The 14,418-nt window shown below is 39.2% G+C and overlaps 1 protein-coding gene across 7 annotated transcripts in view; it reads left to right on the top strand.

The window, feature by feature from the left end:
• mapk8ip3 (mitogen-activated protein kinase 8 interacting protein 3) overlaps positions 1-14,418 on the top strand; it is a 198,219-nt gene that overhangs the window by 180,541 nt on the left and 3,260 nt on the right. For 4 of the 7 annotated variants that reach the window (XM_072268888.1, XM_072268889.1, XM_072268890.1 and 1 more), the window contains exons 28-30: positions 3,581-3,619; positions 11,390-11,572; positions 12,040-12,183. In XM_072268888.1, the coding sequence (XP_072124989.1) occupies positions 3,581-3,619; positions 11,390-11,572; positions 12,040-12,183 (366 nt within the window). The remainder of the gene's footprint in view (positions 1-3,580; positions 3,620-11,389; positions 11,573-12,039; positions 12,184-14,418) is intronic. The other 3 variants (XM_072268891.1, XM_072268895.1, XM_072268893.1) reach the window with 2 other exon arrangements.

Raw genomic sequence — 14,418 nt, forward strand, 5'->3', positions numbered from 1 at the left:
ACAAGAAAGACAACAGATGCTGGAAATCTGGAGCAATACACAAAATACTGGAGAAACTTGGTGGGTCAGACAGCATCTATGGGGGGAAATGGGACAGTCAACATTTTGGGTCAAGACCCTTCATCAGGACTGGAAAATAGAGAGTGATAGCCAGTATGAACAGGGGCAGGTGGTGGAGCAAGAGCTGGCAGGTGATAGGCAAATTCAGGTGAGAGTGGGATGATAGGTAGTTAAGGGAGGGGGAGAGTGGGAATAATGTAAGAAGCTGGGAGGTGATAGGTTGAAGTACAAAGGGCTGAAGAAGGTGGCATCTAGTAAGAGAGGACAGTGGGCCATTGAATAAAGGGAAGGAGGTGAAGAGGGAAACTGGAATAATGAATGTGCATGCAGTGGGAAGATTGCGAGAGCAGGGAAGGGAAAGAGGTGATAGGGCCAGCAGTATAAGGGAAAACAGTGAGGAGTGTTTACTGTAAATTAGAAGTGGAGACTACCAAGGTAGAATATGAGGTGCTTTCCCCCTGAACTAACAGTAGAGTTAGTTGTGGGCAGACATGCTGGTGTGGGAGTAGGTAAGTGGAATTAAAATGGCTGGCCAGCAGGAGATTTTGGAAACAAGTGGATGGAGTGAAGGTGCCTGACAACGGGATCCATCAATCTGTGTCCAGTCTCACTGATGTAGAGGAACTTAGCTGAGAGCACCAGATGCAGTGAATTACACTGATGGTTTTATGTGATGAACTGCCTCATCTGCGAGGACTGTTTAGAATTCTGGTTTAGGGAACTTGAGTTTTGAATTAAATGGAAATAGGGTCTTTCTTAATACTCCCAATTAAATCTCCATTTAATTTCCTCTCTTTCAAGGAAAAGAACCTCAGGCAGCCTAGTTTTTCTGCTTAGCTAGAATTTTCCATTTGTGTCAACACTTTTGTGATTCTGTGTAACATCTTCTGCAGTTCAATAGCATCTTTATGTAATCTGCAATGAGCAAATCTGTTCACAGTGCTCCGGCCATGCCTAGCCAGTGTCACATACAACGTAAGTATATTAGTTAGCAAAAGAAAATGATCTCTGTAACTGTTCAGCCATCTTATTAACCTGTGCCTCTGCCTTTTTTAATGATCTGTGAACGAGCATACTAGGTGTCTCTATCTCACACCTCTGCACCACTTCCCAATTATTCTGCATTTCCTTGATTTATTGCACCTTCCTAAATGCAAATTTCTTTGAGTCCATCAAAGTCCTTAACTCATCTGCTTTGACAAATCACTTTTTCAGGCGAATACTATTGAGCAAGGCCAGGCTTCTTCTCTCTTCCAACCTTTGATCGCTCTGTATCATTCACTAATATTCTGCCAACAGACTAGTTTGAATCACATGACCCTGCTAAAGAGGACCAGCAGATCAGTCTGTGAAGATATTGACCCTAGCTCTGTAGCTCCCTTTCCTTCCCTGAACCTATCCCAATGTCTCAGAATCTAAAGCATTCTTTCCTGCGCCTTCTGACAATCATATACGTATTCAACATACTGTCAATTAATTGGAGTCACTGAAGTATACTTTATTACAGATTGTAGCAGGACTGATATAGCACACGAAATGCCCTTTCTTCCTGGGGTCTCAGGAAATAGTTCGTTTGCCCTCGCTGGCAGTCTCCCAACTCAGCGCCGAGAAACCCGCCTTCCTTCGGCGTTGTATGTCCAGGGTATACACACTCTGGTCCTGCCAAATCCATGATATTGGGATGTCACGCCCACCCAGACCCCAGTTTGTGTGAGTTCTCTGTGATTGGCTGCCCTGTTACAGCTCGTTGCGGGAAATAACAGGTTGCACACGGCATAAAATTAAAAGAAGTATATTTATGAATATTAACTTAAGAGTTAGGAGAGAAAAGAGAAAAAACACAAAAAGGACCCCATTATAGTTAAACAGTCAAATGTGCACAGGTCGGTGCTCAAATCTTGCAGAAGTCATATTCACCAATCCCCAGTAGACTCCTGCACCTTGCTCCATCGAATCACAGTCCCTTCCGGATCGAATCCTACAACCGGTCTTCTTTCTTCATCTCCCACCGAACAAAGACCAAGACTCCCATTGGTGTCAGGCACAAAAAGCCCTGCCCCCTCAGCCTTCTCTCCTGATTAGATAGGTCATATTCCTAAGCACCCCTTATCTCTAACAATAACCTAAGCACTGTTAGCAGTGAAACCTTAACCAGGGTGTTACCCACACTGTAAATGAAAGGGCCGTGTTTGTTAGCATTGGTTATAAAAGTGTGAAATGATGGATTTAGAATGGGGGAGGGAAATCAGTAATCAGTAAAATCTGAACAATGCCTTGGCAAAAGAATCAATAGTTATTGGATATTGTACAATATTGTAAACAAATAATCTGCATCATATGATGCATTAATATAAAGTTCAGAAGGCTGCAATTTCAGAGCACATATCCTTCATGTCACACTTCATAGAGCTTTTGTGCAGACCAACTGGTAGAAATGGAGCATCTTTTCAAATGATATGTAAACTGACTGGATGAGTAATTCATCTTATCTTGAACTTCAGCACAATCACGGATATATTTAATAAGCACTCTGCTTGTAAAACCGTACTGTTAATTAGTCTACTGTGAGATTGCTTGCATTTCTTATCCTTCTGCAAAGAAGTTGAACGTTGAGGTGCAAATTATGGCAAATGCCAAATGATTACCAATGAAATTCGGATGAATCAAAGTGCAAAGAGTTTGGGGTAGACTTGAGGAGCTCAGTTCCAAATAAGATTCAGACGAGAAACAGGACTTTAAAGTTTGTAATGCTGACTTGAATTAATGTTTTTAGTTAATAGAAGTAGCATATGTGAATTAAATATTTTGGATTGGTATTGAGGATAGTGTACTATAATTTAATGTCTGGGTCCTTATATGAAGTGTGTAATAGTGGAAGTATTACAATGGAATTATTTACTTGTGTCATAGACTTAATTGTATTTGGAAATATACTTCATCCCCACTTTCTGCCAGCTTTCTACCTTGCACATTAACTCTTCTAAAGAAAATTGTTTCTGACTACAGAGGCATTCTGTGGTCCACGGCCAGATTGGATTGTTGAAGCCAAAAGGCATAGTCTGCAGGTTAGCTGGCTGTGATTCTGGTTTTCACCCTGCATCAACAGCAGGGAGTGTTGCACATGATCAGAACTAGAAAGCCTGGCTGTTTTCCTTGTCTTAATTTCTGAGGTCTGTTATAACATCTTCACCACTCGTCAGATCCTAGACCAGCTAAATCAGACGGATGAGAGCAAAACATGATTAAAACTCACTGTTTATATTGGGTAGTTTGATATTCTTCTAACAAAAAGGATCTATTTGATAATTATAACCAAAATTGCATTTTGGAGATGTATTAAATAAGAAATAATTTTATTTAATCAGAGAGTATATTTGTAATTAGTGAGCATAGTTCGCCTGACCTTTATAGATCCCTTCCTGTCCCCTTAATTCTCCCATTAATAGCTTTGTGTTATCTGCACTTACCTTCCCTCCATCCTTCCCTCTCTGAATCTCTTCTTCTGCCTTCCCTCTTCCAGCTGTAGTTTTGCACCGAGGTCAACTGTTGGGATTCAGGGGTAAGTTCAAAAGCTGACTGTTTGTTTTAGATGTGTGATACTTTATTAAATAATAGTTTTTCCCATCATGCCTCACGCATTTTGTCTGCTTCTCATTTGTCAACCTGTGGATTTTGCACTTGTCTCTTAGTGATAAACTCTTCGTTCAAATAAAATTAGTAAATCTTGCATTTTTATCACTTAGTCTTTTGGAAAGCATATTAGAATATTTATTTCTTAGAATTTAAAAGTGAAAATACATTCTCTTTCTATTACATAAACTGGGAAATATAATCAAATTACCTTCAGGAAATATTGACTTGGCTAAAAGTGTAGAATTTGACTTATTGCTGATTTATCTGAATTAGACTAAAACTTTCAATTGAAATGGATTGGTACAGGTTAGGAATCAGTTTTTGTGGTTTATTTTGTATTTTTGTAGCTTAATCTAATGTTTAACATTACAAAGTACAATATTATTGTAGTTATTAGTGGTAGTATGATAAAATTGGAATTGGCAGTAATTTGGTCAAAATCGATTTGATTTTTTTTTGACATGTAGTAAATTTTCTTAGGAGGAAAAAGCCAAGTAGTATTTTGCTATATCTGTTGTTCAGGTGTTTTAAACTGCATGTAAGCAAAGTAAAAATGTAGTTGAACAAGATATCCCTGTCAGGCAGTGAAGTGTTGGACTATTGACAGATCTTAGAACATCAAATGTTAGCCCGGTCAGAAAATGAAATTCTCCAACTTTTTGCTCACAGATGTACCAGTGGTGTACCAGCTTGGAGATGGAACAATTATCATAGTTAGGTACCCCAGCATATCTTCTTTGTCTTGGTTTAGAGCATCATTAATGGCTGTAATAGAACACTAGCTTGATTTAAATCTATCTGCCAGCTGTAGGTTATGACATAATGCAAAACTTCAAACTATTCACCCTCTTGGTTAAGAGAGTTGGACTATTGAATGGAAGTATCCAAATTTGTGGTTGAAGTGAACACAATGATCAAACACACGAGGCCCCACGTCATTTTCCTTCCTGGAACTAATTTTCAACAGCTTTGACAACCAATCTCTTCTAAATGAACTTTAGAACTGTTGGGTAATTTACATCAAAGGTTTTAAACCCATAACAAAGTGAGGCTAACTAATTTTGAATGCATCCTAAGGATTTAAATAAAATTTGAATACTGTTGGATTTATGAAGAGAATTCCAGAGTTTTCGATGGAGTCAGCAGCTGACAAGATGGTCCATGGTCAAGAGGGACCAATGTCCTTGAACAAGAGAATGAGAATGGTAAAATCATGTTATCGGGTACCAATGCTTTGGTGAATTGATGGAAATCATCAACCCATGGGATAATGAGTGAACAAAGCTGATTTGAGTAAAACTATCAGAGATATGGATGAACTCAAATAGGTGTAGTGTTAAAGTGGATTTTAAAGGTAACATTGGTATAGATAAGAGCTGTGCTGCAGATGAGCTGAGGAATAAGTGGAGACAGAGACATTAATGAGCATTCTTGATGATGGAGCAAATGCGTAGTCTTCAACTCCTTTGGGAGGGCTAAATGCCACACATTTGTGATCCATTTGCTTCAGCCTTGAACACTTAATAGTGAGAGAGATTGAGATGAGATGAGACTTTATTAAAGAAGGTTTCTCGTCATCCAGTCCCAGGTGTCAGGTGAACAGTGTGTTATATCTGTTACACTGGAGAGGGGAAAAGGTCTTGAGAAAGATGGTGGTGAGGTAGAACAGAATGTGATTGGTATACATATGAAAACTGGTGTTTTTTTTAATGATGTTGGTTAAGGTTGTAGTTGAGATATTAAGGGAGCTCAAACACAATGAAATATACCTCCTAGTCTCCTTATTAGCTGAGTAAAATAATTCATAATCTGCGGTTAAAATTGGTTAATTAACCTACAAGCATTGAAACAGTGGCCAAGGATGTTGCATTGAAGGGCACCATCACTGCAACAGATTGCAGAGTTGTAGGGTATGTAGTTACGCGAACTATGCTTCTGCACCAGCTTCTGATATTACAGTCCTGGTTCAGGACATACTCAATTGAGGAGCAGAGCTTCTCGACAGGAAGAAAATTGATCACTGATAGATAACCTAGGCTGCTGTTACTATACAGACACATGCTGATGAATAGATTGCATGGACTGTGAACAGTATAGATGGATGTGTAAAGAGGGGAAGAATAAGACCATGAGACAAAGGAGCAGAAGTCGGCCATTCGGCCCATCGAGTCTGCTGTGCATTTTATCATGAGCTGATCCATTCTCCCATTTAGTCCCACTCCCCCGCCTTCTCACCATAACCTTTGATGCCCTGGCTACTCAGATACCCATCAATCTCTGCCTTAAATACACCCAATGACTTGGCCTCCATTGCCACCCGTGGCAACAAATTCCACAGATTCACCACCCTCTGGCTGAAAAAATTTCTTTGCATCTCTGTTCTGAATGGGCGCACTTCAATACTTAAGTCATGCCCTCTTGTACTAGACTCCCCCACCATGGGAAACAACTTTGCCACATCCACTCTGTCCATGCCTTTCAACATTCGAAATGTTTCTATGAGGTCCCCCTAATTCTTCTAAACTCCAAGGAGTACAGTCCAAGAGTGGACAAACGTTCCTCATATGTTAATCCTCTCATTCTCGGAATCATTCTATTGAATCTTCTCTGAATCCTCTCCAACATCAGCACATCCTTTCTTAAATAAGGAGACCAAAACTGCACACAGTACTCCAAGTGAGGTCTTACCAGTGCCTTATAGGGCCTCAACATCACATCCCTGCTCCTATACTCTATTCCTCTAGAAATGAATGCCAACATTGCATTCGCCTCCTTCACCACCGACTCAACCTAGAGGTTAACCTTAAGGGTATCCTGCACGAGGACTCCCGTCCCATTGCATCTCAGAACTTTGAATCCTCTCCCCATTTAGATAATAGTCTGCCTGTTTATTTCTTCTACCAAAGTGCATAACCATACACTTTCCAACATTGTATTTCATTTGCCACTTCTTTGCCCATTCTCCCAATCTATCCAAGTCTCTCTGCAGACTCTCTGGTTCCTCAGCACTACCGGCCCCTCCACCTATCTTTGTATCATCAGCAAACTTAGCCACAAAGCCATCTATTCTAAACTCCAAATCATTGATGTACAATGTAAAAAGAAGCGGCCCCAACACGGACTCCTGTGGAACACCAGTGGTAACCGGCAACCAACCAGAATGGGATCCCTTTATTGCTACTGTCTGCTTACTGCCAATCAGCCAACACTCTATCCACGTATGTAACTTTCCTGTAATTCCATGGGCTCTTATCTTGTTAAGCAGCCTCATGTGTGGCACCTTGTCAAAGGCCTTCTGAAAATCCAAATATACAACATCCACTGCATCTCCCTTGTCTAGCCTACTTGTAATTTCCTCAAAAAATTGCAGCAGGTTTGTCAGGCAGGATTTTCCTTTAAGGAAACCATGCTGAGTTCTGCCTATCTTGTCATATGCCTTCAGGTACTCCATAACCTCATCCTTGACAATCGACTCCAACAACTTCCCAACCACCGATGTCAAGCTAATAGGTCTATAATTTCCTTTTTGCTTCCTTGCCCCCTTCTTAAATAGCGGAGTGACATTTGCAATCTTCCAGTCCTCCGGAACCATGCCAGAATCTTTGAAAGATGACCTTTGAAAGATCATCGCTAATGCCTCCACAATCTCCACAGCTGAGGAGGAAAGTTATAAACAGTGAATTATTTTAACAATTGGATGTCTTTAGGTTTTAAATTATTGAAAGCCATTTAATATAACATTAATATTACACTACTTATCCTGAAGCTTAATGATGCTGTCTAATCTTCATTGGGAATGTATCTTGACTTTCTCTAACAGTACTTATATAAAATATTACTAACCTATTTGGCTGCTTAAAGAATTCCATTTAAAAAGGAAATCTTAGAATTTTTGAAATTTTTTGAAATTTCTGGGCGTTCCAGTGGCTGTGCATGATGCCGGTGCCCTGTACTGTGGATTAAACTCAGTGCAGCTCACAGCACCAGGTATCCAGGTTCAATACTGATTTCTGCCCCTACCCCCGTGACTCTTAGAATTTCTTCTGGTTGCTCCATCTTCCTCCCTCATCCCAAAGATGTGCGGGTAGGTAGAATAATTAGCCACTGTTAGTTGTCTATAACGTGCATATGCGTAGTGGAATTTAGTGGAATTGATGAGAGTGTGGGAAGACTTTTTTATTATAAAAAGGATGATATAGGAGATTATTGTAGATGAATTGCTGATGGTTGGCAGAGCCCCTTGGCGAAACAGGGTCTGTTTCTGTTCTGCAACCCTTTCTGATTCTGATTCACGCAAGTATTTTTAATTGTGTTGTCTTTAGGCAGCTTTCAATCTGCCCCTCCATTTTCATCTTAAAATCTTATTGAAGTGATTTTAGTTAATTTAGTTAGTGCATTTCTTTAGCCTACTCATTTCTAGGACTTTTTTTTCAGTGCTTATTTCCATGATAGAGGGAATTATCAGGCTGATTTAGTGGGCAGTACTTTTGAATCTGTGCCTGAGGGTTGTGCTTTTGGTGTTGGCAGATGAAATGGGGCCCTTGCTTGGTGATCTGCATTGTAATGCAAATGGAGTGCTGCCCTTCATAGCTGGCCCTTTCTTTGATACAGATGCTAGGTGTGGTGTTATCCATATTGGAAACGAAGAGCGTTGAGTATTCCCATTCAAATAGAATCATCAAAAATCAAATCACGTTGTTGGATCATTTATTTCCTTAGGACAGTCAGAATAACTCAAATATAATCATTTGCTCTGCTTCATGCATTAAGATGTTATATCAATGCAGAAAATATACTTGTGTAACCTTGAACCTTAATAGTTGTAAAGAGGAATATGTAAACCATGCTGGAGGCCAATAGTTCATGATTCACTGAGTTCACTCTGGAAGCCCCTGTGTTGAGTTTTATGAGCTACTTTTAAGGATTCTGTATTACTTAGTTCTGAAACTATCCTCCGTTTTATCCCAAATTTGTATGAAATTGAACCTCTTAAGAACAGATCATCCATGACAGCAGTGAGAAGTGTAAAAGGTTGCAGAATCAGATTGCAGAATTCTTCCAAATTTTGGAGTGAATGGCAGGGAAAAGAATAGGATTAAGAAAGGTCAAACCAATAGCTCTGAACAGTGACAAATTTTACTTTAGATTTGACTCAATTGATGGCAGATTTTACCTGACCCAGATTGCTTCTGAGAATGTCTGCTGCATTAGAGAGAAACTATACATTTTGGGTTAACTGTAGACAATTTCATGTTTTCCATAAAGAACAAATGGTATTTTAAAAGTGTATTTATAAAATGACATAAGGTGTATATTGGCAAGGCTTACTAGATGTTTCATGAGTTGTATTGTCATATCTGAAGATTTCTTAATTCTACCCCTTCCAATTTTAGTGTCCAGCTGGATTTTGTTTGTAGGGTGGATTGTTTGCTGTAAATTTATTCAGTTGTTAGGTAGTATTTACCTTTGGTGCTTTGAATCCAATACCAGAGCAAGTGGTTAGCAGATGCTTGCTTGCCATATTTCTCCAGCCATGCAGCTGCTCATCATGTACAGCAGAGCCATTGTGTCTAGGTCCAGGGGGAAAAACACAGCAGTGGTGCACGTGACTGTTCTTGAACTAGAACCAGGCTAAATCCTGAATTTCTCATATCGTTTTGGTATTCCTTGCATGGTTCCTTAATGCAAGGTGACCATTCATTTCCAGCCTGCTGTGAAGATTTACAGTGTGCTGAGCTCATCAGTGTATGGTCATTTTCAACATTACTGCCAGATCATTCTCCTCTTTGCATCGTTGTTTTCAAGACATACTGGAGTGTGGCTATGGGCAAAACACCAGAATCTAGGGGCAATAGATTTAGTGGCTACAAACACTTAACATTGAGGGAGAATTTGTAGCTCTAGCATCAAGAATGCTTTTTCAAGGTCTGATAATGCTTTCTAAGGGAGCATCTCCAAACTTCAAAAAGCAAAATGGAATTGATTTTAAAATTGGATAATTTACTAAAGGGCCGTTTTGCAAAGTGTGAAGAATTAGGGTTTTTTTGGTACTTTTCCAGGTTCTCCACTGTTTACAAGGATGTATTGAGATTGTATATTTTTGAACCTTCATTTTACCTACAGATTCCATAGAAATTTCTACCAGATAGCATCTAAACAATGTTGCCTTTAAAAAGCAGTAACAGTTATTGTGCATTTTACTTATCAACAGTTTTAAAATCATTCTGTGTAGTGCAAATGCGAAAAGTAAAAGAGAGATTGTCTGCATGAGGTTTAGAGGTGCTCCCTGAACACTCTGCATGCATTGATGTTTACCTAGTGATGTCCACAGTAAGTTCTCTGTACATCATATGGGTTTCTGTTTCTGTCATCTCTTTGCATGTTGCATGTTAGAATGAACTACGCTGTTTTGAATAACACCATCGGTTGTGTATTTCAACACTACAATGAAACCTGAATATTTTAGTAAAATTGAGAAAGTATATAGAGTCTTTCATAAAAAGAACTAGAAACTAAGACCTTATAGACAGCATTAATCTTGTAAACACATACCAGTTTACCCATTTTGCTTAACATAACTTTTCTTATATAAAGCAATGAATTAACAAACTGAGTCAAGGTAAAATAGTTATTCCAAGCAAATATGACCTTTGTACACAATTTATCAATTGTTCTTCAAACTTCACTTAATTATCCAGATTCCTGACCACAAATCAAAATACATTCTAGATTGCTACAATTCCATTAAAATCTGATTGTTAAATACCGTATTAAACTCACTGAAAATTCACTATAGCTATAGCAATCTCTGGGGGTTTCCCTTAAATTTGTTCGACTATTTAAATGACTTGCCTTTTAATGAATGCCTGCTACCTGTTTTTTTTTTAATCCATCCATTTCCAGATTCTCACAAATTTTAACTTCAATTAAGGGAACTTACCTATAGTTGGCATTAAATTGGCAATTTAATTTATCTCACTTTCTTGGTCAAAGATGTTACATTGCTTTCTCTTTGCTGTTAATTTCCAATTTTCAAAATGGATTTAAAAATTCAGGTTATTTACATCATCACTGAGTACAGGTTTTATTAAATATTAGTGAAACAGTTAATGAACTATTGAAATTAAACTGAATATTTAATAATAATAAATGCTCTTTGAACCTGAGTGGGAAATTCTTTTGTTACAGCAGCAACATTTAAAAACACGCTTAGCAGTGTGCAGACTTAACTAATAATCAGGATAATAATATACACAATAATAATGTGTAATAATTTGCAATAACAATGTTCAGAATAATAAAGCAGGCTATTGTGCTATGATGTGTGTTCTCCTGTCACACAGAAATGAACTGTTGTACATGCTTATTGCATTTGGTAGGAAAGATTTTCTGTAATGATCCTTGTGACAGCAGAGCTGAATGAATCTGTTTGAAAAGGTGCTCTGCTGCTTATTCAGTAGGTTATGGAGAGGATGTGCCAGATTGTCCATAATGGATAACAGTTTGTTTGGTGACCTCCTGTCCACCACTAACTCAAGAGTCATTTAAGATAATATCCAGACATGTTTAATGTTAATGATGGTTTACACTGGTAAATTATCAATACAGGTTTCAGTGTATTGAAAATCACTGTCCTTTTCAACTGCTCAAACATTGGTTTAATTCTAAAATGGTACCGTTGATGTATTTGTTGCAGCAAATAAGACATCACCAACTGGCAGTGAAGGAACCCGTCCTGGTGGATTGATTCGTGTATATGCGGATGAAAGCAGCGACAAGGCCTCAGTTGGCAGTTTCATCCCATATTGCTCCATGGCTCAAGCCCAACTCTGTTTCCATGGACACAGGGATGCTGTCAAATTCTTTGCCTCTGTGCCAGGTAAATTCCTGGTACCAACCTCCCTTTTCAACTGTTTTAATTTTGGAAAAACACTTTTGAAACACCCAATTCCTGTTTTTAACCCATTGTAGAAAAGTTGAATGATTCAGCACAACATGATGGATAATGCCATGAAACTCTGCCTCCCCTCACTCCTTTAGTGGTATGGACACAAACCCTTTTATGATAACTGTGCTGTCCCCAAGATTTGGAATGAGGTGAGCATGCCCACAGCAGAGGGACTGAAAAAACCCTGCAGTTTGAACATGCATATAACAGAGGAGATTATATAAAAAAAAATGTCTGGTACCCTCAGAAACACAGCTTTTCCAGACTCCCAAAATGAAAATGATAAGTTATGAAATTGAGTTACCTCTATCTTGTATTCAACTCAACGTAGGTTGCTGAAATGAAAGCTGTTTTCCAAAACACTTTTTTTTAATGGTCTCTGTGGCTTGTTCTGGTAGGTAACGTTCTGGCAACATTGAATGGCAGTGTGTTAGATAGCCCTACAGAGAATCCAGGACCTACTGCCCCTGAGCAAGAGGAAAGAAAACTGCAGCCTGTTTTGGTTCTCAGTGGAGGAGAAGGCTACATTGACTTTAGGATTGGTAAGGCAGACTTTAGTTACATAAGACAACATTGAAAAATCCTTTGTCTTGCAAACTATTACATTCCCTGTTGAATTCTATTTTCAAATTTCTTTTAACTAATCCAGCTTGTAATTGTCCTACCTCATTCTGTCCTGTCAATTGTCTCTTCCCTGGATGTTGCATATTAACACCACTCACTTGTTGCTATATTTAACCTTTGTGTTTAGTTGTAATGTTACATTTGCTTTTAAGCTGCGTATTCCCAGTTGTTGCTGTAGTGTAATGTGTGAATGGATGCTTGCATTAAATTCCTGTATATACCATTTTAATTGAAGGGTTAACATATTACTTCCAGGTCAAATTTACTTCATACAGTCTTTCTTGGTAGGGTTTACTATTTTCCAAAGATTTAACTCCAAATGTAATCCAAGTCAAGCTTGACCTAGATTGTTAACTCCTCCGCTTCATCCGCAAAAAAGCAGAATTTCAGAATTTCCTAGTGGCCAGCTATTTTAGTTCCTTTCCTCGTTCCTGTTCCAACATGTTACTCCGTATCCTCCTCTTCTGCCGTGCTGAGGCCACTCTCAGATTGGAGGACTAACTCCTCCTGTTCCATCCAGGTTGAGTTGTCCAATTTCTGGTAATTTTTTCCCTTCCACCTGCCCTCTTCTTCAATTCTTCACTCTGACCTCTTCACCTGCCTATCATCTCCCCTGGTGACCCTCCTCCTTCCCTTTCTCCCCTGGTGTGCACTCTCCTCTCCTATCAGATTTCTTCTTCTCCAGCCCTTTGATCCACCTTCTAGCTTCTCCTCCTTCCCCTCCCCCTCCTCTTATTCTGGCATCTTTCCCCCTGCCTTTCCATCCTGATGAAGGGTCTCATCCGGAAATGTTGACAGTTCATTCATTCCCATTGATGCTGCCTGACCTAATGAGTTTCTCCAGAATTGTGTGTCTGTTGCTCTAGTCTGTAACTTGTGTTTTCCCACTGCACAATCGCCAGAGCTGCACCTCACCCTTGCAGTTCCATGGGTCTAAATGAGCTCAATGCCTTGCTGAGGCGATCCCCAGAAACAGGCAATTAGTAACTATGCCTCAGGAGATGGAACCTGATATTCCATCACCAGACTGTTCAAAAGAATCTTCAAAGACTTCATACTCTTAAAGGTCCTTTCAGTTGTTTCCAAGTATCTCAGATGATGTAACAACAACTTATAATTTGCTTGATTTGTGTTTTTCTTCTGAATGTTGTGTCTCTGATGCCATATGCCTGCGATACTGCTGTGCAAGTAAGATTTTCATTCCACATACATGTGTGCAAATGACAATAAATTTGACTTTTTGAACATATTTTAAAAAATTATACACATTTAATTCATGCAAGTTAGTTAAAACATTAATTATAGAAGAAAAGCACACCACTTGACTTCTCCATCTAGATCTGCCACCCCATTCAAATGAATGGGGCTCTTCTGGAGATGCTGGTGTAAAGCTGAAGGTCTGGTTATGAAGAGTATCCAGTCTCTCTGTCTGGGATATTTGAGCCCAGCAGGAGGACAGATGCTCCAAGTTCTGGCTTCCAGATTTGTTGTTCCTCGTGTTCCAGTGTGCAGGTGCTGAGATCTGGAATGTGCTGACCCATGAGGAGCACATTGTCGGCTGTTTCCTTCTGAAGCAGAGGAAAATATTCAGTATTGTTTGTTCCATAGTGTTGCTCTCTGCAATTTGTACTTTGCAGCCTTATTCAGTTTACATAATACTATTTTTTAGAAAACTTGCCAACTTTGATACTGTTGTGTTATGAAGTGTGATTTATTTGTATCAGAATGTTGACAGTTATTGGAAGTGATTTTAATATCATTTCAATTACTAATATTGCACACCAGCTGACTTACAAAACTCGTCATTAGATAGTGTAATGTTGAATCAGGTTCACAGGTCTGGCAAGTGTGACAGGAAATGCTGACTGTGAAAAGGTATATGAATCATTTATTTACAAACAGTAAAAATTCAACCAAACATTCATGTTCCCCAGGTTCCAGACACTACAAAGCTGAATATTCAACAAACATACTTAGTTAAAAGTGCATGCAGAGCATACCTTCCTAATGACTATGTGCACTACTTGCCTTAAACAAAGGGAGAGAGACAGAACCTCCCACGTGTGCTCGCTACAGGTTCAGCCCATGATTGAATGGTGGAGCAGACCCGATGGGCTGAATGGCCTACTTCTGCTCCTATATCTTATGGTCTT

Source organism: Mobula birostris, chromosome 9, assembly GCF_030028105.1.
Source record: "Mobula birostris isolate sMobBir1 chromosome 9, sMobBir1.hap1, whole genome shotgun sequence".
Classification (NCBI taxonomy): domain Eukaryota; kingdom Metazoa; phylum Chordata; class Chondrichthyes; order Myliobatiformes; family Myliobatidae; genus Mobula; species Mobula birostris.